The following is a 26,665-nucleotide window of genomic DNA, read 5'->3' on the forward strand; positions in this document are numbered from 1 at the left end:
TTTCAAATGATGCATGCAGATCCAAGTAAGGTGGCCTTTTGCAGTTGACAGATCATGATTTTGTCAATGTTTATTGTTTCCAAATGCCGGCTGAGATCTTTTGGCATGACAACTGGTGTGCCGACTACCACTGGGTCTACCTATACTGATTTATACCAGAGCCTTTGCCAGTCAATTTTGAGGTCCTGATAATGGCTAAGTTTTTCCTGTTGTTTTTCCTCAATGCGACTGTAACCTGGTATGGCGACATCAATAATCCAAACTTTTTTCTTTTCCACAATCATGATGTCTGATGTATTGTGTTCCAAAACTTTGACAAGTCCCACAGTATTTTTGCATGTTCATTTTCCACTACCTTTGCAGGTTTATGATCCCACCAGTTCTTTACTACTGGCAAGTGGTACTTGTGACATGAGTTACTATTATTATTATTTCCCTTGCATTTTAAAAACAGGGGAGCTCCTAATGTAACACTCTAGCAGTTCTCTACAGATTATTATTATTATTATTATTAGTATTATTATTATTATTATTATTATTATAGCTGAAAAGTCACTATGAAAATTTTGCAAGGGAGAGGCAAGGGATCAATATGAATATTTCTAGAATAGTTTGTCCCTAAACATTTAAAACATAAAAGGAAATACTTATCATTTATGTTACACAGAATTTTTACATAGGACTTTCCCCCAAATAAGTAAATCTATCTGAGCTGAAATATTTGTTTAAGAAGCAAAGTCAGTTCAGTATGTTTACAGTACAATTATTCAGCAAGACTAATTGATTTTAATTAAATTTACTTTCAGGTAAGTTATAGGAGTTTGACTTTAATGAGACTTACAGTGTCGGCTTGGTGAAAATCCTCACTGGGTGCAAAATAACTGTGTGTGGGATAATTTATTTAAATAAATTCAAAACTGAACAGAAAATATTGTTTTCTTGACAAAACAAATCATCTGCCAAATCCACACAAAACGGTTGCATTGTCTTCACAAACTACACAATTTTCAATTGTTTTTTACAGAAAAGGAGGGAAATTGCTAAAGTTACACAGTGCTTTCTTCAAGAAAAAGCAGATAAAGAATTACATATCTACCGGCATCATATCTGAAAGATGTAAGACAGAGGGCAGAGAGCAGTCCATGGGCACTTCCATACAGACATTTAATGTGGGTGAAAATGGGTTAAAGTAACCAGTTGTTGCCTGCATTCCTGTTCCCATACCTTTCCCCAAAACCCGGCTTTTCAGGATATGTGTCCCCATGCCATCCTAAGCCACCCAACCTCCCCCAAAGCCTTAAAAATAACTTAAAACTTACCAGGCCACCATTAAGCCTCTCTGGAAGCCTCCTGGTGCATAAAAATGATGTGCCAGGAGGCGGGGGGGGGTGTGATTCCCCCCTCATGAACTGCACAGATCATGAACTGCTCATATACAAAATTGTAGTAAAGCTAAATCATTTTATGACATCAATTGTTATGAAAAATATAATCTGGCATGTAGCCGGTGGGGGGGGGGCTTGAGGGGTTTCAGCCCCCCCCCCCCCCCGAAATTCTCATGGTGGTTCGCGAAAAGGCCTTACTGGTGCATTATTTAAACTGTTATGTTTATTCATATCATGATCTGATCACCATACTCAATATATCCCATATGCATGGGGGTATTGGGGTATTGGGGTAACAATACAAAAGGTTTGCTAGGGTAGACCCTCTTTCACTCAGACTCACCCCCCCCCCCCAATTGAAATCCTGGCTATGGGCCTGTCCCTATAGAATGTAAAGATTAGCTTAATTGACTACAAACTGGAAAGACTGTAAGCTGAAACCAGGTGTATCAAGGAATAATGCAAAACAAACTATCTGCAGACAAAAAGAAAGAGAAGCTTCATTTGAGAAAACATAAAACTCCTCAAATGATTAAAAAAACAAAAAAGCCAAATTTCAAGGTCACAGAAATAGGATCAAAATCCTCAATATGGCTAATTTGAGATATAGTGATAGAGTTCCTTGCGTACTATGGACTTCCAGAAAAATATGGATTTGAGGGCCCAACAAGCCTGAATTCTCCCTAGAATTTGTAAATACTACATTGAGATTATAATACCTTGAACACACTGGTAGTCTACTTTGAACACATCATGAGACAACATGGCTCATAGGAAAAGTAGTAATGCTTAGTAAAGTGAAAAACTGCAGGAAAAGAGGAAAGTATTGAATAAATAAAAAAAAATTGCAGCTCCAAGTTTGCAATATCTCAGTAAAGGTGTTAATAACAGGGTCTCTTGGAGGTCTGTTATGGACAGGGTCACCATAAGTCAAAGACAACTTGACAGCAAATTAAAAACAAAATAAAAAGCTCTGTTAACATTCTGCAACAAGGCAAAAATGCTATCAAGCATGTCAATTTTTTTGTTGTCATCCCAGATTGGTCTCACCACAGAGGAAGGCAACCTTGTAGGCATCTCTGTCATTTAGGAAAACTTCCTTGCAAGCTTTCCTCATTGCTATTTTTAACTATGTGTCCCTCCTTTTAAATACTGAAAGACAGGCATGCTTGGCCATAAAAATGCAGATCATTTGTGTGACCCTGGAATATGATACTCAGCAAGTCTATGCCTATGTTATTCTTGTGTGCCTTCGAGCTGTTTTTGACTTAGACAGTAAGTCTAAGACCATCAGATTTGTTGTGAACAAATCCTCTGATGCTGGAAGAGTGTGACTTAACCAAAGTCACCCAGTGGATTGTCATGGCAGAGTGAGGATTTGAACTGTGATCTAGTCTGCCACCCAAATCACACTGGCTTTCAAAGTGGTTTCAGCTTTTCTTAAGACTTTCTTAAGTGTTACCATAAATCAGAAACAACTTGAAGCACAAAACAGCCAACCTCTACATGAAGATTTGGGAAGAAATTCAAAGGACAAGATTCCATCTGAGCACAGAAGGCAAATACATTTCCCCTTACTCTGACAATGGCCAAGGTTGAGGAGACTAATTGAGGAATTCAGGACACTTCTATGTGGGTGAAGTACACTCATCTAACTGAAGTGATCCTGCAACAATATCAGCATCCAATTCAGATGATATTTTAATATCCCCGGGTGTCCCCTGAAATGCTGCAGGTTCCTATAATCTCATAGATATTTTGGAAACATGAATACTGAACATCAGAGGCCATAATTATTATTCTCCATAAACCAAACCATGTCTGCTATGGTGGCTAATTTATGATGGCTCCATTATTCACCATTGCTGGAGATGCTTTGGGTCCCAAACCTGGAAAAGTTATTTGGAATGCATGAATGAGTAGCTTCCCTAACTTTCCCAAGTTATAATTTCAAAGACACACAAAGAGACAACCAAGCCATCTTTGACTGCCCAGGGGAAACATTGCCCCAGTCATTAAAGCAAATCCAGGCACTTGTGAAGGCACTTGTAAAGCCATGGTTAGGACTTACAGGCTAATCATGTTTACTGAAAAGAAATCTCACATCCATGAAGTCCCTTGGAAAAAGACAGTAACACAACAGAATTCCCCATCCAATATTATCAATGTTGTGTTGCAAGGGCATGTTGTGTGCATGTTTGCGTATGCATGCGTGTAAGAAAGAGAGGGACAAAGAGAAAACAAGCAAGATGGCCAGCTTTGCATGTACACCCAGTCTCTCACCTTTTCTCTCCATTCTAATATCTCATGCATGGACAGTTTGGCAACAGGATGTCTGGAGTGAGACATTTAGAGTCAGCTGATGAGCAGATGGACCACTCAAGTAGTGGCACACTTAAATGCAATCCCTATTATTTCACCCCGGCAGACTGCATATACTGCTCCATGCTTAGTTTGCCACTACTGGGGGATATGTGCTGCAGTAGTGCCTCATCCTTCCTGTCCTCCCCATATTGATAGGAAATGGCTAAAAGGGAGTTTGTAATTGCTGTGAGTTGAACATATTAAGATATTTGGAAGACCCTTTGTCTGTTGTTTTCTTTTCTTTAATTTGTCTTTATTTTGTTTTCTGGCTCATCACAATTTAGAATTGCTAGTCTTGGAGTATTTTTATCAGATGTTCTTAGTATGGTTGAACTTAGTGCTTGTCATGAAGTAAGCTACTAACCAGATATTCTTATGCACTTCATAGGGATGCTCTGGTAGATATCCTGAAATAGGTAAACCCAGGGGCCTTTCCATACAGCCCAGAATACATGCTGGGTGAAGCTGTACTGAATATCTGCTTTGAACTGGGTTATCAGAGCCCATACTGCCATATATTCCAGTTCAATGCAGAAAATATGGGATTTTATTCAGCTATGTGGAAGGGGGCCAGATTACAAGGTGCAGCTTTCATAATCTTGTCTGTTTTCTAAAGGATTTTCTCCTCTAAACACAAAATCCTAATAGATACTATATCAGCTTAGAGTTTTTAGCAGGAGAGTTCAGCCTATTAGATCCTAGTATTGAAGGATTGTATAAACACTGTGTACTACACAGCTATCATAAAACTGTAACCAACAGGCTGTCACGATCTGCACAAGTTGTTAATTTTGCTGCCTTCTGAAAGCCTGTACTTAAAATTCTATACTTTTAAGTACACAGTTCATCAAGTCTGCAAGTATGATAGATATCATAACAAATTTCATAATATATCATAATATCTAATAATATCTAACTATGCCTTACAGACTGAGAGAATAAAATTGGTAATGTTACCTTTCATAGATAAAATCTACTTCCTACATCTGAGGAAGTAGATCCAGCCTGCATCTACACCAGCAAATACACTCCAAAGTACTCTGCTCTGAAGCTGCCCTGGATCCAGCATGGGAGCATCCCAGAGCTGTTCTGTTGCCCAGATAATTGGACAGTCCTTCTTCAGGTCTGATTAAGGAAAGAAGTTAAAGTGCTCCTATAAATTAAAGATAGGGAACTTTTTGACCTCAAGGGTTTTGTACTGCAATCCCTTAGTCCCATGCAATGCTGTTGGCTTGATGGAAACTATAGCCTGGTAAATCCAAAGCGGCAAAGTTTCCCTATGCCTGGTCTAAATATATACCCCCTAGTTCTCATGTTGAATGCTTTCAAGTAAAGGAAAGGCAGCAATTTCATTCTCCTGCTAAAAATAGGTGGTTTTCTGGCATTATTGACCATTAGAGGGTGTAAATCAATCTATTGCAAAACTGGGAATCCTTCTGAAAATTCTCACTCTTCCTATTATAATGTGTTACTGAAATTCTGCTGTTGATCTGAAAACGACTATTCGGTAACTATAACTAGCATGTGGTAATAACAGTGTATTTCCATCAGTTCAACAACTGCCCGAAGGGCTTTTTAAAACAAGGTTACCCAACTGATATGTCACCTACACCAGAGGCAAATAGAGCCTGTTGACAGCCACTCAGATCTAAATACAGATTTAATTAAGGAAAGCTTGTCTTTGTCAATTAACACACTCAGGAGAAAGTGTTTAAACAAGAAAGAAAATGGAAGAACTGCTTCTTAACTGATGGAATGCTTTTAATTCAGAAAAGGTTAGAATTATCTTGTGTTCTGTCACTGAGCGTAAGTGATTTCTAAGAAGTTAGAAATCAATTTCCCTTCAAGAATTCTAGGGAGATTATTGCTTAACATTAACAATTACTTCCATTGTAGCAGTATTTACAGAGAAAGCCATGGAACCCAATAGCATCTTTGAGACTAACTATGGAAAAGACACTTCCAGCCTAAGAATTCATGGACTGTAGTTGAAAAAAGCTTATAGTAAATATTTCTTTCACCCATTTCGTCTCAAAGATGTAGTAGATTCCTTTATATCTATTAATAATTACCCCATGTTTGTCTGCTCCTATCCTGATTTTTTAAAACCAAGATGGGGGCATTGTATGGATGTAGATATCTTCCAAAAACACATACTAAGCCAGGAAACAAATATTTTTCATGTAGTGGTTGGTTTTTATGTAGTTGGTGCATCTATATTATAGAATGAATTAATGCACTTTGGCACTACTTTAACTGCCATGGCTCAATGCTATGAAATCCTTGAAGTTATTGTTGTACAAGGTCTTTCAGTTTCTCTGCCAGAGTGTGTTGGCATCTCACCAAACTTCAACTCCCAGGATTCCGTCGCACTGAGCCATGACAATTAAAGTGGTATTAAACTGCACTAATTCTACACTGTAGATGGACAGGTAGTACTATTGTGTCTCCTTATCCAAATGCACTACTGGGGAGGGAATTAAAGAAGCTCATATTTCCCCCTAAACAAACAGCATATCACTGGGGATGCCCACTTTCCAGATATCCTAAACCTACTACTGTATGTGTGTATGTATGTATATGTGTATGTGTGTGTATATATATATATATATATATATATATATATATATATACTTTGAGGAGGTACGTTATCACCCTTTGGTATTAAGTATGAGGATGCATTCTAGGAGTGTAATACATAATACTGATATTGCACTAGGTTAATAATATAATATATTGTATGAAAATATATCTTGTAAGCCTCTCTGAGTCCCCTTCAGGGTGAGAAGGGCGGCATATAAATGCCGTAAATAAATAAATAAATAAATAAATAATAGGAGTAGGTGGAAATATTACCAAAACCTTCCTAGTTAATAATAAAATCTGAGATCAGAACATAGACCTGTCAGGGTGCATGAAACGCATCTTGCATTTCTCTGACCATGTAACTTGATTTAAAGTATGGATACACATGTAGCCACTCTGATACAGGGCTCAAGGAAAAGGAAATTAGAGTGAATAATTAGATTGCATGTTATATCGAATCCTCCATTACCGTCACTGGAAAGAGAGCCAGTATTTGCTCACTACATAAATTTCTTTCTGTATCTAAGGCTTAAATTTACTCAGTGTGATAGCAGCGACATACTGCTTTTTTAGCATTCAAATGTAAGGACCATGTTATCTAATTCTCAGATCTAGATTTCTTTATATGTTATTTTACATTGTAAAAGGCAATACTCACCCTATACAATTCTGCATGTACAAGTTAATTTTGTCACTTTAGCATTTTTCTGTTTTATCTAAAACAGAGACTTTTAAGCATTTTTTAAAAAACGACCCTTGGAAATAGTTTCCTCAGGCAAACTTTTAGGAGAAGGGAAAGCCAATACTTGATTGCAACTTCTGGAGGGCCACAACTGTACCATAGGGTAAAACTGCTCATTGACCAGTTCAAATTCTTTTCCTTTCATTTTAGATAGTTTCAGTTTGTTGATTTTTAATTACGTGTGAAGTAGCACACTTTTTTCTTAATTAAAAACCATGTTCTTTAAATGTTTTCATTGTTTTAAACTATTTTAATCGTGTTTTAATAATAGTGTTTTGTTCTTTTTTAAACTTCTGTAAGTTAATGTTTTCACTTGATCTTATCAAGTTATTGTAAGCTGTCTTGAATCCCATGGGAGAAAGATGGGATACAAATTTGATAAATAAATAAATAAATGATAGACTCTTGGGATAAAAACATGCTGACAGGCCTGCAGTCATAAATAGAGTCTAAAACTGAAATAGGTTCCATGTAGAAAGGCCTTAAAATGACTGAGAATTGAGCCTTTGACATTTCCCATTGTAGCCAATGGGCCGAATCTTTGCTGAATGAAAACGGAAACACCCCTCCAAATTTGAGTAACTTCTGAGTAAACAGAATAAGGGGGGCCAGCTGACAATGGAGCCCAAAACAACAATCCTTTTGGCCAAATTGTACATCTCTTACTTCATTCTTTCAATATCTACAATAGTCCTGTGATCATTGTCACATGATTGTAATAGCTTATAGCAATCAACTCACATTTCAGCAAACTAGTGAAGTTATTTTTAAGATTAATTATTTCATATTATACTAAGTCCACGCACATCTGATCAGTGTTACAATGATGTTCCAGGATCCTGAGCAATAGGTTTTCCCATTCAGGTATGATAGATGTCCCTAAATGCACATAGTCCTTTGGAATATTTCCTTCCCTCACCATGAAATCTATTTGATTGAACATTATATATAACTTCTTGATGGTAAGAGCTGTTTAGCAATGGGACCAATTGCATTTAGAGGTGGTGGGCTGTCTTCTCTGGACGTGTTCAAAAAGAGGGTAGATAGCTACCTGCTTTGGATGTTGTAGCTAGAGATCCTGCACTGAGGTTCACAGTTGGACTTGATGACCCATGAATCCTCCTCCATGATTCTACGATTCTATGACTGAAACTCTCTCTTCTTATCTTACCTTTTTGACAGTGTCCATTTCTATTACTCTATCAATGCCAGCATTTCATTTTTCATTTCTTCTCTATCTAATGCAGATTGCAGAACCTATAGGCAGCAACTGTTTTCTCTGCAACACCTAACATAGTGAATGTGAAGGCATGAGAATGTGTAGCCCTCCAGATGTTGTTCTCATGATTGTTCCTTGTTGGCTATGCTGACAGATGTGCAGTCTAACCTCTGGAATGCTACAGATCTTATGAAACTCATAAGGAAGAGAAGAATTTCAGTGAACCCATTAGCCTTTTCTAAAGCACACATCAGAAAATTATATTTTTTAAAAGCAAATTAAAACATAACATTTTCCGAAAGGAAACAATCAATAAAGTAAGGCTCATTAACAGAAAAATGAAGAGGAAGAAAATTCGCTTTAATCATGTTTGTATTTATTTGCTTCCCACCTTCCTGGATATAGAAGGAGGTACTGTGTGAATTGAGCTGTAATTGAGGTGAGCAGAAAACAGGATGCCATTAAACTGTGGTGGCTGTGGCTTTCATATCAGTGGCTTAATGAATCCCCTTCAGGTTTTAGCTTATTTATTTATTATCCCCCCTGTCTCTTGATATAGGGACTAAATGCTTGCATTTCAAAGGGGCTATCCATGGTGCTGAATCTGTTTGTGGGATAGAATACAGTTGACTTCTTTAAAGTTATGGCTAACACTTGGATCAGATTCACAGTCCAGATTAAATGGAAACCACTAGTTGCTATTGCATTCAAACTTTTCTTTAAACTAAAAGAAATACACTAAAAGTTTTTTTAAAGCTAATGCTGTGTTAAATGGGACTCTCAAAACAGTCAAAGAAACAAGCAGTCACAATATCCACAATGAGAACAACCATGAGAACAACCAATAGCGTTCAGGCAGCCTCAACTTGCAATCCACCAAGTATGCAAGCCATGTACCTTATTGATAAGTGGTTTTCAACCTGTGGGTCCCCAGATGTTTTGGCCTTCAACTCCCAGAAATTCTAACAGCTGTTAAACTGGCTGGGAATTCAGGGAGTTGTAAGCCAAAACATCTGGGGATCCACAAGTTCAGAACTACTGTTATAGTCTGACTTCCATATCAAAGAAACACAGATATCTATAATCAATAACAAAACGAAAGTTGCAAACTGTTATCCACACCGTGCTGTGTTATCATTAACTGTGTTAATCATTTTAAACTGAAAATAAAACACAAGAAAAAATACATAAGGTATAAGCCTAAAAGTTACTTGGTCATTTCCCTCCAGAGTTTTCTCAAGACTTGAGAGTTATAAATTAACTATTCCAAATTATATATATTCTTCCTCGTGACGGAGGTGACTTTTTGTAGCCAGAGTTTCTATCTTCACTTTCATTTGAACTCTCAAAACAGAGGATAAGTATTGAGAAAATATTTACACAGTCTTTGAAATAATGAATTAAACACTGGAATAGTCCTTGAAAAAGTCAACTATAGTCCAAAATAATGTCCATATAGTTCAGAATACTGTCTGACAAGGGTCCCCGGGTTGAGATGCCTTGTTTTGGGGAACTTCCCCTTCTTCAGGATTTCTATAACTTCTTCATAAGAGGGTGTGATTCACAATAAATCCCTGAATGGGTGATAACAAACAACATAATAGATATGCCAAAAAAGGAATCCAAAGAAAACATTCAATGATAATAAAGTAATTATATACATTCCAATAAGATAGATTTACACACATATTATTACTTAAAAAACAAGGCATCTCAATCCAGGGACCCTTGTCGGAGAAGAAGTTGACTATAATAACTGCATGTACTGAAATATCTTGATAGTTGCAGACATTTGGTAAACTGGATAATTCCTTCATTCCTGTCCTTCTTTGTATGACATCATGTTTCCTGAAACAAAGGACAAATAAAGGGAGGGCCAAGAAAGTCATCCTCAGTCAATGTCACCGATGAGCTCATGTCCTTGGATTTAAAAAATGAGGTAATAACTACAGTAAAATTCATTGCAGATGAACATCGCTGCCAAAAAATGCAAGCTGACCTGCATTTACTATTTGTAATAGCAGTAGCCAAGTGTGCCTTGGAAATTGGCCATCTAGTGATACTGGCTGGTAGCCAACTGGATCAATTTATTTTTTGGCAGACTTCCATTGCCAGTAATAGTGCTGGCCTTCACTCAGTGAAATGATAATGTGATTTTTTTTTCTTTTTTAAAAGCAAGAGTCAGCCTTCTCTATGAAGTTCAGAGAAATTTTGTTTTTCACACATCAAGTGATCCAGAGAAAGTGTTTCCTTTCCCAAAGCACTTTCAAGGAAGATGCAGAAAAGAGTAGATAGTGGATGGAATGGAGAAAACTGAGAACTTCTCTTCAGAGTTATGATGACCATTTGGAAAAAAGTGCTCCAAAAATATGAATGCTCCTTTTTGACTGCCTGCATTCAGTGAACATGGTCCTGTTTGTAGCCTGCTGCAAATGCAATTGATCAAGATCCTGATCATTCTGTCCTTCCCTGAATGCCATCCTGTTTATTTTTTTTTTAAAAAAAAACAAACCCAAACTCAAGATAAGTCTTCCACATTTGCTTTGGTTAGGAAAAAAACTACCAATTAAAAAAATACTCTTGTTTACCTCTAGGAAACTCTAGGGGCCTCATCACACTAGAGAATGAATCCACCTTAAATCCAGTTGTTGCCTCCTGCAATATTCTAGGGTTTGTAGTTTAGGGAGGAGCCTTTAACAGCCTCATTAAACTACAAACCTCAGAATTCTGCAGGAGGCAGAAACCTGATTTAAAGTGGATTCATCCTCTAGTGTGATGAAGTTGTAGGTCTTTCAGCATGACTCTACTATCAGAGGTTAATGATAGAAACACAGTGGAAGACCAGGAAATTCCAGAAGAGGTAGAAGTACATAGAGTTAGGGTGGAAGGCCGAGAAATAACTAAAGAGAACATTTAAATCAAATCCACAAACAATCAAATCTGTAATGTGGAGGGCCATTTATGATGGAAACTAAGAACATGAAACTAAAATGTTGCAATTCCAGAATAAGTGGCTGGCCTGAGCATAAAGGGCAGAGGAGGTCACAAACATTTTAGAAATAAGTAATTAATAATCTTTCCTTTTTATTTTTACCCTACATCTGTTTCACAAAAGATGTTACCATTAGTAAATACAGATCATTTTGCTCATGTTTCAATAATTCTGTGAAATGTTCAGCCCATGTTAGTTTAGAGCTAATTAAGCTAGGCAAATATTCATTTGCTCAGATTCATTCCAAGCAAAAATGAAATTCATCACTAATAGCTCAATCATATTTATCAATGTTACACTAATACTGAAAAATGTGTTTTAATATAATCATCCCACTTTTATAATATTATATTTTTAATGTTGGTTTTTCTCATGGCATTTTTTTTTTTTACCATTCACTTGTTAGAGCAGACGTCTCATTCTTTTTTCCTCACTATTCAGTGGATACATTTTAAAGTGTCCAGTTTAGGCATGAATGACTTGTTGAATGGTAGTTTCTCGCAGTTTCTGAAGCTCATTTCAACCCATTTATAAATAATTTTGTGGGGTTTTTTTAACATTCTGTGAGAAATTTCGCTTAAAATATATATTTCAAACACATTTGTTTAACATATGCATTTTTGTAATCATGTCCTTATATATCATTAACCTTTTTACATTCTTTCCATAAAGAATGGTTCCAGCCCAGCTTACCTGTCCAAACATATCTCCCTTTATAAGCCAGCTAGAGAGTTAAGATCTTCTGAGAAGGCCCTTCTCTTGGTCCTTCTTCCTTTGCAGGCACAACTGGTTGGGATGAGAGACAGGGACGTCTCAGTAGCGGCCCCTTGGGTATGGAACTCCCTCTCTAGTGAAATCAGATCAGCCCCCTCTCTCCTAACCTTTAGGAAAAAGCTACAAACATGGATGTGGGACTAAGCTTTTGGTTAGTAATTTACCAGTGCAATAAGAGAACACAGAATAGTGCAATGACAACTGGAATGGCCCCAGACTATAATATTGAATTGCATGATTTTAAATAAGTGGTTTAAATGTTTGATATGTTGTTAGTAGTTGTTTTAATGTATATGTTTATTTTGTTGGATGTATGTTTGTTTGGCATTGAATTGCTGGCTATATGTGAGCTGCTCTGAGTCCCTTATTGGGTGAGAAGGGTGGGGTCTAAATATGGTAAATCTAGATAAATAATCGTTTGTGGGACTAACATAACTCAAAAACCACTGGACGAATTGACACCAAATTTTGACACTATACTCCTAACAGACCAACAAGTAACCATAACTCATAAGTAACCCCCCCCCCAAAAGAAAACAGCAGAAAGAACTTAACCCCCCCCCCCCCCCAAAAAAAGCTAAATGACATACAGAAAAAAGGGAAAGAAGAGGGAGGGAAGGAAGGGGAGAAAGAAAGAAAGAAAGAAAGAAAGAAAGAAAGAAAGAAAGAAAGAAAGAGAGGGAGGGAGGGAGGGTAAGAAAGGAGGAAAGAGAGAAGGAAGCATGGAAGCAAAGAGCAAAGGAAGGAAGGAAAGAGGTAGAGAGGGAAGGAAGGAGAGAAAGTAGTAGGAAAAGAAAAAGCGGGAAGGAAGGAATGAGGTAGAAAGGAAAAGGAGAGAAAGAAAGAAAGAAAGAAAGAAAGAAAGAAAGAAAGAAAGAAGGAGGGAGGGGGGGAGGGAAGGAAGGAAGGAAGGAAGGAAGGAAGGAGGGAAAGAAGGAGAGAAAGAGGGAGGGAAGGAAAGAAGGAAAGAGAAAAGGAAGGGTGGAAGCAAAAAGCGAAGGAAGGAAGGAAAGAGGTAGAGAAGGAAGGAAGGAGAGAAGGAAAGAAGAAAGGGAAGGAAGAAAGGAAAGAAGGAGCAAAGGAAGAAGGAAAAGAAGGAGAGAAAAGGGGAGGGAAGGTTGGCCACAGCAACACATGGTGGGTACAGCTAATAAATAAATAAATAAATAGTATGATCCTCATATCTGTAGAACTGTTACCTATGTTTTCATTTATCCTCTTCTGGCAAAATATGGTACCTCTAGGCATCTCTATGGTACTTGTGGACCAGCAGTCCTTCATTTCAACAGGATTCTGTTATCTACTGTTTTTGCATATCCACACAAAGTTTGATAATATATCCCCAATTATTCGGGAGTTGTACTGCACACTTTTGTCTGCTCTTCTCCCAATATAGGCATTTTAACATTATTTTAAAATTGGAAAATTCTGCAACATTTCACATTCTACAGACATATACAGCATGGCAACTGCATTTTGTTCCAGACATCAGTGCAGGAAATGTAAATTCACATTCATATAAAAATATAAACCAGATAAATCTCTCTGCTTTTCCCTAATTCAGAAATCACTAGTTAGTGTTAGCTGAACAGTTATATGAAGTGGAATGTTAAGCTGCTGAATCAGCTACATGAATTTGGTGTGATCTCCGGCTTGACATGTGCTCTGTTCAGAGAGCCTGCAATACAGGAAGAGCTTGTTAGCATTAAATAGAGCCATGGAAATTGATCTTAAAATATCTGTGATTATTTTGCCTTCCCAGAACCCACAAAATTGACCGCTGTTTCCGTTAGCTCTTCATTTTCCGTGGTCTCAGCTGAGCTGAATATTTTTGTGAACCAATTCTAACCAATAATGCAAAGACTCATTACTCAACTTCTGGCTTTTAATTTATGTTTATCCCTTTGTTGATCTTGTTTATTTTAGATATCCTGTCAATTATTAAAAGATAATTCTTTTAAAAAGAAAAAAATCACATGAAGTTAGTGCCATATCATACTTTGCTAAGGCCCTTCACTCACTACACAGTGTGTTGTGTTAGTGTGATGTTTCCTGTTGTTGTTGCTATGTGCTTGGAAGTCAACTTCAATCCTGTCCTAGCATTTTCCTGGCAAGTGTATTCAGAGGACATTTGCAACTGCCTTCGTGCAAGCCTAATAGACTGTGATTTACAGGAGATTGCATGGTTGACCAGAGACCCTGGTTTCCTGCAGTCCTAGTTGCACGACTTACGCCAATCCTAAGGCAAACCTATCATAGGGTTTTCTAGGCAAACTTTGTTCAGAGGGGGTTTCGCTTTGCCTTCCCCTGAGGCTGAGAGTGTGATTTGACAAGATCATCCAAACGGTGTCCGTGGCTATGCGGCGATTTGAATGCTAGGCTCCAGAGTTTTCAGTCCAACACAAAAACAACTATGCCAGTCTGGATTGTGATAGTGATATAACACGCTCAAGTCTAAAATCTTTCAATAATTTAAAATACAAATACTTCTAATGTGACTACTACATAGCAATGGATTGCATCAATGCTCTCACTTTGGTGTTGTTGAATGGCTTCAAGTCATTTCTGACTTATGGTGATATGAAAGTGAATCTAAGACAGGGTTTTCTTAGCAAGAATTGTTCATATGGGGGCTGCCTTTGCCTTCCTCTGAAGCTGAGAAGTGTGACTTGCCTTAGATCACCTAATGGATTTCCTTGGCTGAATGGGGATTCAGATCTTTGTCTCCAGAGTCATAGTTCAATACTCAAATACTTACACCATGCTGGCTCTCAGTCCAACCACAGTCCAGTATTTCACAGATAAAATCTGGAGTGCATGAAGCCATGTAACAAATTGTTTGGATTGTCTACTTGTCGTGGTGCGTCAAGGACCAGACTAAATACGATCATCTCACACCAGAAGACAGCAAACAATATTAATGAAGATGGATACATGTCAGGTTAGGCTGCAAGAGTTTGCTTTGCATGAGCCCATGGGCAAGGGCAATTTCTGCTAATTTAGTTGAATGGAATCTATGTTTGGATTCTGAGCTCAGTTTCCAACAATAGGGGGCAATGAGAAGAGAGAAAAATGAGAACATTTTAAAAGCAGCTGAAAAAGTGAGATGATAGAAGATTGATCAAAACTGTTCTGCCATATCAGGACTGATATGAGGACATGGTCTAATACCATCATACTGGCTCAAAAATGTGAGATATTTACACTTGACTTACATGGAATTTATATTTGATGCTACACATCATAACTGGCACTCATAGGATCTTCTATGACTGCTTATAATGCCACTGTAATAGTTATAGATCAAACCTCTTTATGTCCATTTGCCCATTTTAAAAAAATCACAATGAAACACTGAAATCATGCAAGCCTTGATGTGCTTGAGGAGGGTGAATCATTAACAATGTTTCCTTGGAGGCCATATTTTACATCCCATTTGTTTAGCACAATTGCACTGTTTAATGGGAATGCACAGAGATAATGGGAATTACAGCTTCTGTCATCATGAAAATTTATTATAATAGTCCCAAGCATCTTTGTCACAATGTCCTCCTTTCCTTTCCCTGTACAATCCAAGAGAATCCCAAAATCTTCTTAAAACAAGTGTTTCCAGAAACAGAATTGTCAATACAATTATACATACAACATATAGATTCCAATTACTAGATTAGTCCAACTGAATCAATGATATTTACATAAGGGTTGTCATACCATTTCACCACTGAATCAATTGGACTATTATAGTAAGAGCTAGCAAACTGGATGGAGGCCCAAATGCCATATCTTAATCAGCTCATCCCAAAGTTTTAGATTCCTACTTTTATGTTAGAGGAGACATGACTCTCTCATGAGATTTACAGACCCTTTTGGCAGAAACTGATTCAAAATCATTCCTGGCCCATCTCCACCAAAGTCATTTGAAATAAAGCCAAAGAAAGCGTCATCCACAGAGAATGCATCATTCTCAGTTTTTGGCTACTCTTCAATTGCCTGAGAACTCCAGATCTTTCATGGTTTGATTATCACTATTTGGCATTAGTATACCCTAAATCCAGGGTACATAAATGTTTATAAATGAAGAGGCCAGAAGCATAGGATATGTAGTCTGAGAGTCATAATCTATCTATACAGACATATATCTATATGGTCATGAGTTCCATATCTATGAATTAAACATAAAAGCAAACCTTAATTTTTCTGTGTGCTGAGCACTATGCTAAGATTAGACATATTCTGCCTTCTGCCATTTCACAGATCCTCAAGCTCTCTCTGGCACTCATTTGAGTTGTTTGTTATTCTATATATTTTACTATGCCATGTATATACTGGGATTTGGGCTTCCAATAAATTTAGTATCCATGGTGCAGAGTCCTGGAACCAGACCCCAGTGGATAGTAATGGTTGACTATATATTGTTTTTACTTCAGTTTGATTTTCATGTTTCAACCTTATTTCTTGTCATTGTAGGTGGTACTGAAAACCCTGTTAGAATGTTTGGATGTCCACTTCCTCACCCTGAATATAATTGTTTCTGGAGAAAGGTAATGACTAATATTTAAGCTACTACTGAAGATCTCTCACACATACATACCCACACAGAAGATTCCCATTTTCAGCTCAGGTTTTGTATTTTTTTTTCCACATTATCTCACACTAAAGCCTTTGGGCCTGTCCCACCCTTTCATGGTAATACCCTCTCACTATAATACCTTCTCCTTACTTTTTGCTCCTATTAATTGCACAACCTCACATTGCAAGAATGGTGGTCAGGCAATTTCCTTGGTCAGGAATGGTGAATTTGTGTGTTCTCTAATCATTTTACTCATTTTAAAGTGCAGCTAGGTGGCCAGAAATGTACTTTGACAGCCAGCATACCTTGCCATAGATAACCAGACTCTAATCAAATCTCTCATTGTCAGAACATAATGTACAAAGAAGAAGAAAAAAATCCCTTACAGAATTTGAAATACATTTCTCACAATGTTTAAACATAAGTTTTCTTTTCTTATGAATGACATCTGCTTATGAATTCTACAATAAGTGTAGAGTACCCAAAATGGTTGATCCCATCACATACAGATGATTGTTTTTAAGATAATAGATCTATTCCTATCTTTCATTTATAATAGGTGGTTGCTTATCCTACCCCCGCCCAAAGCCACCCCTGCACCATTTCCATACAACCCCCCCCCCCCAAATAAAAAACAGTGGGTTTCCTTACTCCACATCTCCCAGCTTACCCTCACTAGTCTAGATCCATGCTAAGGCCCCTTTCCTCCTCAATAATATTATCATACCTGTCTTCTCTTCAGTTTGGCTACTCTCTGCTGACTCTGTTTGGGGTTGCGCTGTTGCCTTGGCAGTAGCATCCTCTGCAGCAGTGGGTGTAACGGCAGTGGTGGCAGTGTCAGGCACATCGGCTTGTTTAGGTTCCTCCTTGACTTGGGCTTCCTCGGCCTTCAAGGATGGTGAATTATCAGTGGAAGCTTTAGTGGCACTTTCCGTTTCTGCAGCAGTGGGAGTGGGCTTTTCCTCTGATGGGGCAGCAGGACTAGTGGCCTTTGGGGCAGGTTTTTCTGAACCAGTGTCAGCCTTGCCCTCTCCCTGCTTCTCATCCGCTGGGGTGCTTCCCCCTTTGCTGCCATCTGCAGGCAGTGCATTCTCAGTTGGAGCAGCTTCTGTAATAGCAGCTTTGCCATCGGGCAGACCATTGGCAAGGAGCTCCTCCTTCTTCTCACCAGCTTCAACATCATTAGTTTGGGCATCTCCCTTCTTCTCTCCCTTGAGCTTTTTCCTTGTTATGTGTCCACGGAAGCTAGCTTGAATTTTGATGGCTGCCTTATGAGCTTTATCTTCCGGTTTGATGCCATCTTGTTCAATCTTTTGGTCAATGTCATCATTTTTTTCAACCTTTCAAGGGGAAAAATAGAAGGGAGGAAATTAAAAATCTCTCAAGCAAACATATCCATTGTAAGCTAGTTAGGTGTCTGGGAGAGCAACTTGCAAGGGAGACATTGGTGTAATGAGAAGAAAAGAGTCATCCAGACTTTCATATTTCTTGTTTGTTGGACTGAGTGCAACAATCAAAGTTCATAAGTATGCAAACCTCCTACTAGCTCAAGATAAAATAAAATATCAAAGTCAGATGTGTCACTTCTATCTCATATTTAATACGCTAAGTCAACTTCATACATATAAATGCTTGACAATTTAAACTATGTAAAAATCCAAACTGAAAATTTCATAAATAAGGATTGAGATGTATTTCTATCACATTGATATAAAGAAGTAGGATACCAATACTTTATAAGCTGCAATCCTATACACACTTACCTGGGAGAAAGTCACAGCAATGTCTATAGAGCTTAATCCTGAGCAGACATACGTTGAATTATGCTGTTATTCTCCTAAATATAGCAGTGATGGTATTCATTGCAACTTACTCTAAACACATGTGCCTAAGAGTGTGATCTGACAGAACAAAGGATACTTAAAAAATGGGACAGTCACCTGAATAAACATAAGACTGTTCCCACTGATTTCTGAAATATCACACTGTAGCTTAAAGGTGTGAGATTGCAGAAATCAATGGGATTTCTGCATTATGACCAAGTTATGATGAAATTAAATTTTAAAGTGTCATTCTCTTGTTTGATACATATTTTATGAAGCCATATATTGCTCTAGCATAGGATACTGGCTAGATAAGTGCCAACTCTTGTAGTTTATATTAAGAAGCTTTATCACCTAACATCAAGGTACAATCCACGATGCATGATTCTTTAAAAGTAAGCGCAGTTGAACTATGGGGCCACATACACTGACCATTTAATGTAGTTTCAAACCAGTATTGCATAAAGTGCTTTCAATGTGCAGATGATTATATAGGAAATCCTGGATTCCCAGATGGCGTTTGCACAAACCACAGAGCACTGATGTGCATTACAGGTTTTCTTTCACTCGATATCATGGGCATTTGAAGTCTAGCCATCACAGTTTGAAGCTAGGTAGCTTCAAACTGTATTAAATGGTCAGTGTAGATTACATTTACACAAGCACAATGAGCCAATATACTACCAAATTTTCTTTGCACTCACAACAACACAGTTTCTTTGCACTCTCATGGATGTGATAGATGGAAGAGTTTCTTAATTGTGACAGATGAAAGAATTCCTATTAGTGTTGGCATCTTATTTCTTAACTTTGTGGCTAACAAATAAGACGATTTTACTTCAACAAAATTACTTTCTGAACGTATTTATTCATTTTCCACCTCAGACTATAATCTCATATGCATTTACTTGAAATGAAGTCACATTGAATGGGGAAGGGGAGCAAAATTGTTTAGGAATGCACTGTATGAATGCTCATATTTCAAAGATGTTCTGTGTTATTTCTCAGTACAACTTCATTAAGTTTTGTTTGTTGCAACAGAAAAATATTGTGGAGAAGACACATAAGGATTTGCAAATATTGTGCAGTGGTTTTTTTCCCCCTTGCCAGCGAACCCTGTCAAAATGATTTGTAGGAAACCTCCCCCACAGTCATCTTATTCCTTGGCTTTTCTTAGTTCTAAAATACTAACAGCTCACATAGGGGAAAACCCCACAAAGATTATTATAAATTTATGAAATGATTTCCTCATCTTCTCCCATCACCATCTTGATGCATCCTGTAACTGACATTTTTGAAAATCACAAAAGATGATTTCACCATAGCCCCAGAGAGCTAGTCCACAATTTCCAAATGTTTCTTATTAAATGTATTACAATTTTATTTACCAATCTTGAAGCATGGGAAGTTTCATTTTACAGGAACATAACACACAAAGACAGAGAGTAAATATTTGTTATTATTCACATGTACCTTTTATCATACATGTCAATTGTAAATATATTGCAAACAAAATCTCAATGTCCAGATTATTTTTAAAAAATACAAGGGATTAAATAATTAATGGAAAACTTGTCAAATTTCTTTCAGTTACTTGTATGCAATGAGGTTCCAATGTGGGACTTGGTTGTAAAACTGTCCTAGATCTGTTTCTCAACATTATAGATATCTCAGTAATATGGGAGGCAAACCTTAAAGCTTCAATTAGGTGGACATGCATAACATAAATTCGATTCTAACAATTTACCATTTTGTCCACCTTTAAATACATAAATCAAAATCCTACTAACTTATTTAAGATGAAAAGGGCCTAATTCTTACCTCTGGCAACTCCAGTTCCTCTCCTTTCCTGCTCTCTCTCTCTTTCTGAACTCAACTAGTAAGAAAATCCCCATCTGTAGAGTCTTCCCACCCACTGGACCAAACCATAATATGTAGGGCTTATATATAGACTGCATGCTATTTGTCAGATAGCATTATTTACTTTTGGTGTTTTTAGCATATTTCATGACATAATAGTCTGATTGTATACTTTTTGGCTGAAAAAAAGGGGTGTGACTATTATGTGATGAAAAATATACTGCTCGCAGATTATTTGCATACAGTATAGCCAACGAAGAAAACAGCTTCCCTGATGCAAACAGTCTAGCTATCACAGAAAAGTCTCACATGTCTTGTAGTGCTATTCAAACAACAGCTTCACCCCCGCATGCCCCTCCTTCCACCTGTGGTGTTTCACTCACTCATGCACCTACTCCACTTTCAGCTACCTCTACAGCCCTTCACATGGCTCAGTCCAGAAGTGATAGGTTGAAGAGATTGCCAATACTGGCTCTCTTCAACCCAGTGTTTCTGACTTAGCCTTGTGAGGTGTTCTCAATGGAAATGCAGTGATGAGAAGATGGCATTTGCAGGCAGGAGAAATGTGATATTAGAAAAATCAGCTCAGATAGAACTTTTAACTCTGGAAAAAGGACATGCTTAGGAAAAGGAGCACGCTTGATAATCCTTCTCCATTCTGTTTTGGCACCAGGAGAGCAGGCACACACAGGTCTCCTGATTACAGTATTTGTCACTAGGGCAAAATGTACTCTTTTCTGTTCTAATTATAAAAATTATTTCTCAAGATGAACTTTTACCTCTAAATTAGCACATTCAAATATAACACATCTGCTCTCTCTGCTAACCATGATTAAGTAGCCTCCTTAACCCATCCAATTGTATATAATTGGCCATCAAATTTAGGCAGTGTGTTTCATTCTTCTCAACCTCTGGAATTCCACTTTCACACCTGTTCCATTTACATTCATTGACTGATAGAATCATAGAATCATAGAGTTGGAAGGGAACGCATGGGTCATCCAGTCCAACCCCCTGCCAAGAAGCAGGAATATTGCATTCAAAGCACCCCTGACAGATGGCCATCTAGCCTCTGTTTAAAAACCTCCAAAGAAGGAGCCTCCATCACACTCTGGGGCAGATGGTTGATAATATCTCACAAGAGAACTAGAGTGAACTTGTAGTTGGACCAAGGGAGTCTCTGCACAGAATTAATGTAGTTTGACACCACTACAATAGCTCAATGCTATAGGATCCTGGAATTTGTAGCTTGGGGAAGTGTCAGCACTCTTTGGCAGGCGTCACTGTTGTAAAATGGCTGAAGACCTTGTCAAACTACAACTGATAGCATAACATTGAGGCATGGCAAATAAAGTGATGTCATGGTGCATTAATTTTACAGTGCAGATGCACTCTCAGACACTTGGAACAAGGGTTCAATTTCCTTCTCAGCCATGAAAATGCACCTCTGACAAGTTACACCCTCCTAGCCTAAGAGCAAAGAAATGGTAAACCTTCTCTGGACAGATCTTTCCAGGCAAAGCCTTTGACAAGGATGTCATAAGTCAGAGTCAACCTGAAGACACATTACAACAATGATGCCTGACCTGGGTCACATTGCCTTCTGAAATGTGGTGGATGCTGACACAAAGTCTTGTAGCGCTGTCAGTCTCAGAAATTCCACTTCCAGGAAAGGTGCACCTGGCTGCATCCTTGTTCCTTTTCTCACCAGGTGAAACCATGTTTTTTTCCCAAGAGGTTTTAGACTGATGAACAATGTTTATACTGTCATTGCAATTCATTTTGTAGTTCCACTATGTCTTGCTGTACTGAGATTTTGATGGCTCACAGTTGTAACTGTAGATTTTTAAATTTTATTCTACATCACTCTACAAGCACCGCTGAAGAGAGACTTTAAAGATGCAAAATAAATTAAATGACCAGAATATATTTCCCCCAGTAATGTGCTAATGCCTTGAAATGTGTCCTTTCTACAGTCAAGAGATTTATTTATCAAAGAAGTGCCTTAAGTTTAGATTAAACTGACCTATAGTAGGCAGTGACAGCACATGTCTAGAGCAAGGCATAAGCTATCTTCAAGCACTAAATCGATTTAAGGGTCTCCTGGCTAGAGCTTAAATGCCAGATAAGCTCTGTTCTGACTTTTACTCAGAGATATATGCCATTTTAAGGTTTCGTTTTTAGTTGATATAAGTATTTCTTTTCTCTTAATAATTCACAAGCCTTTGGGTAAGACATGCTGATGAAAGTGCATCTTCCTATTAATATTATAATCAGGTTTAATATTTAATATTAATATTGTAATCAGGTTTTGTAATACTGCAAAAACTCATGGCAAAGCTGAAGCAGGCTTTGGACAAGCTAAGAATCATAGAGTTGGAAGAGACTTCATGGGCCATCTAGTCCAACCCGCTGCCAATAAGCAGCAAAATAGCATTCAAAGGAAGGAACACATGCAGCAAGAAAACTAGTTTCCAGTCTCAGTAGTGTCTGCTTACTAAGCATTTTTCTTTTTGTCAGTCCACAGTATCCATAGAACTTTCCTCCAGCACCATATTTCAAATGATTTTATTTGCTTCCCCTTTCTTTAATCTTCAGCCCACCTTCCGCACCCTGGGTCACAATTGTTCCAGGTGGAAAAAATAGTGAATGGGAGCCTCCGAGAGTGTTAATTCACCTTTTAAACACAGGCAGGAGAGACCGGAAACATTGAACATCTTCTGGCAGGCCTATCCGGATGCATTTAAATTAGGAATTTTTAAGAATGGACTGATGATTTCAAAATGTATTTGTTTTATATGTTCTTTTAAATTTATGTGTTTAAACAGATGCTATGTGTTCTTTTTTAATCTGTTGTTATTCTTCACCTTGTTCTATTAAGAGAGGTATAACAACAACAACAACAACAACAACAACAACAACAGAGGTCTATGGGCCACAAGTTCTTTTTCTTTCTTTTTTTAAGAAAGATTGAGGGCAGTCAATACAGCCACAATAGAGTATAAGGGGCAGAAAATTAAATGCTCATTTGCAGTAGTTGCTCATCTATAACATAGAAGTTAAAAAGCACCGATAACCTCAAAACCCTTGAAGCACCACAGCTCAAATACAATGGGGCTGAACAGAAATCTTCCAACCTACTTTCTGGAACTGACTCCTGCTGATAAGAGTAAAACCATCCCAGATGGTGTGTCAGCAGGTATATTCATGCTGACCTTCTCAGTCCACACTTTAATGTTGCTTCACAGCAAGGACATGGTTCTGCATTTCTCCCTCAATCATTGCTGACTTAGGGGCAGTCAACTGCTACCTGCCAGTATTTCTGGATCAGACACTGTTAAATCTGGCAAATTTATCTCAGAGTGACTGTTTCTTCCACTGTCTGAAAAGCGTGTAATGCTCTTTAGTGTTGGTGGTATGACATTGGTGGAAAAAACAGAGAAGGGATACAGATCAGTCTTTTTCAAAGCCTTCTCAAGTCATTCTCCCTGAACAAGCAATGTCTTCTTTTCCCTTACTGAGAAGTTTAAGGGAAGCAAAGGACCAGAGCTGCCTTCATGTAGTAAAGGAAAATATATTTAAAAGTATTTGAAAAGTGTCTGAAAAACCTGTTTCTTGAAGATGAAAGAAAGCTCTGTTCAGCAAGTAGGACTATTACTATTACCAGGTTTCAGCGGTGACCAGGGGAGCATTTGCACAGCTTAGGCTCGTGCGCCAGCTGCGCCCGTACCTTCGGAGGTCTGACTTGGCCACGGTGGTACACGCTTTGGTCACATCCCGCCTCGACTACTGCAACGCTCTCTACGTGGGGCTGCCCTTGAAGACGGCCCGGAAGCTGCAGCTAGTCCAACGCGCGGCAGCCATGTTGTTAACGGGAGCAGGACGCAGAGAGCATACAACGCCCCTGCTGTCCCAGCTCCACTGGCTGCCGATTCGCTACCGGGCCCAATTTAAGGTGCTGGTGCTATCCTACAAAGCCCTAAACGGTTCCGGCCCAAAATACCTTGCAGACCGCATCTCGGCCTACGAGCCCACGAGGGCCTTGAGATCATCCGGGGAGGCCCTTCTCTCGGTCCCGCCTGCCTCACAGGCACGTCTGGCGGGGACGAGAGAGCGGGCCTTCTCGGTGGTGGCCCCCCGGCTGTGGAACTCCCTCCCTGCTGATGTCAGACAGGCCCCCTCCCTCATGGCCTTTCGTAAGGGCCTGAAGACCTGGCTCTTCGAGCAGGCTTTCAACTAAGTGCTATGCTACGGATAATGACAACCGGATTGAACTACGACGACGAGATTGACTATGATTCCATAAATATGACGCAGCGGATTTTTAGTATGTTGATGTATGTATTGTGTTGTTAATTGTTGTTTGATCCTTTTGTAAAGTGTCCTTTTGGTACTGTACGCCGCCGCGAGTCGCCCTAGGGCTGAGAGCGGCGGCTAACAAATGAAAGAAATAAATAAATAATAAATAAATAAATAATAAATACTATGCCTTGGAACATATTGTTACCTACAGAAGTGATTATGTTTTCCACACAAAAAATAAGGTGCGGATTTTGTACATAAGTCCCCATTACAGCATTTTCTCCTTAGGGAACACTATTGTTGATGCAGGGAAACAGCATGCTCTACACAGAAAATAATATTCAATTATACTATTATGTTCAATGAAGGAAATGTTGCTTTTTGCACAGAAAGATGTTGTTTTCTGCAGAAAAATACTTGTGTAAATGCTCATGTATAGATCAACATCTTGTCTAAGCCATGGGCAAGTTTTGGGGCAATGGATTTATGTATCACCTATTGATAAGTCAAGGATCATTCCACACAGGGAAAAGTGTCGTTGCTGCTTCAGGGGGCTAGCCATTACTGTTCACCCCCAATTTCCCACCCAGGCATTCAAAAAGGGCAGAAATTGTGCTTCTTTTAGGATCTTCTGGGACAGCCTATGCTCACATCTTTCACCACTCCACTCAGAGGAGATGGTTACCTTTTTTTGATAAAAGTTATGGTAGAGTACTTACACTGACCTGTGGATATGTCAACCCAGATTTTGGGGGGCAATATTTTGACCAAACGTTTTTAATTTATACATGAAAATTTTGCACTGAATAAGTCCCAAATTATGAAAGGTCTTAGCAAAAAGGATTGTTTTCAAAAAATAGTTTTGCTGCTTCCTTCTAGAATCAAATTATTGGAGAGTAAAATCTCTAGTTAGTGTAGAAGGGATTTTCAAAAGTTTTGCCTCATTAGCCTGTTCTATCCATGCATATACGTGCATACACATGCATTGTCTTGAAGCCTAGCATTTATTTCAGTATGAGCTCTAATTTGTACAACACTCAACTTTCTCAGATGCTTCAAGATTATTAGTCTTAGAAAGACAAGAGTATCCTTCCCTGCTTTCTTTTTTTAATTACCTAGGGAAAAAATGCTGTAGTTCTCAATTTCAGAATAGAATTCAGCTAGATGAAAATAAAGCTAGTGATATCTGGGGATCTTGGGAGAAGGAGGAGTGGTATAGCAACAGAAAAGAAATCAGAGCAGAGTTAATCACACTTCTCAAATCAAATCATGAACCAGAATATAATTATGTTTGATTTTTTTCTGATGTATTTCTCTGACTTTAAAAAGAAAGCATATAAAATGCATATTTTAGGAGAAATGACATAAAAAGACATATGCTAGGGGGAAATAGTGACAAAAATATGCATTGTGGAAATAGCATATAAAATGTGTTAGGACTTTGTGAGAACTACTTTTTTAAATAAAATAACACATAGAGACAGAAACAGATGGAAAGAATTTGTGCTTTAAAATATGAACATTACTAAAATCAAAGCATCTTAGATTAGTGAACCACACATTATCTCCTCAGATTTAGCTTATTATTTGGCCCATTGGAACTCTAAAGAACTGGTACTGAAGAAATCAAGATCACATATTTTCATGTTTTGGAAACTGATTTAGCAGAGTCATGAAAATAGAACATCAATTGAATCATCTCAGATGTAAGACAAAGGGAATTAAATACTGGTCGGTATGTACTCCATATTTAGTACACCAGAGGACTTCTCAGTACAAAAATTGTGAGTCATACTCCCCACTCAACACCTTTTCTTTAAATAGTCATTCGCTTGAGGCTTTCAAAAATAATCTTTTTGAACTTTTAAGGTTATACTTTATGAGCCTGAAGTGTAAAATAAAGTTAAAGTAAAACTAGAGAAAAAAAAGGAAAACACTAGAGTGGCAAAATCTGCAGTTTCATATACTGAGTTTTGGAAGCCCTCAAAGGGAAGGTTACTATTGATCTTTGAGACAAAAACACATTACATATATTCTCCAGAGTCCTT

At 38.1% G+C, this 26,665-nt stretch overlaps 1 protein-coding gene across 1 annotated transcript in view; it reads right to left on the minus strand.

Annotated features, from left to right (window-relative positions):
- Nucleotides 1–26,665, minus strand: part of GAP43 (growth associated protein 43) — an 88,572-nt gene that overhangs the window by 23,892 nt on the left and 38,015 nt on the right. Inside the window, exon 2 of the mRNA XM_060770788.2 lies at nucleotides 17,360–17,972. Coding sequence (XP_060626771.2) covers nucleotides 17,360–17,972 — 613 coding nt within the window. The remainder of the gene's footprint in view (nucleotides 1–17,359; nucleotides 17,973–26,665) is intronic.

This window comes from Anolis sagrei, chromosome 3 (assembly GCF_037176765.1).
Source record: "Anolis sagrei isolate rAnoSag1 chromosome 3, rAnoSag1.mat, whole genome shotgun sequence".
Lineage (NCBI taxonomy): Eukaryota > Metazoa > Chordata > Lepidosauria > Squamata > Dactyloidae > Anolis > Anolis sagrei.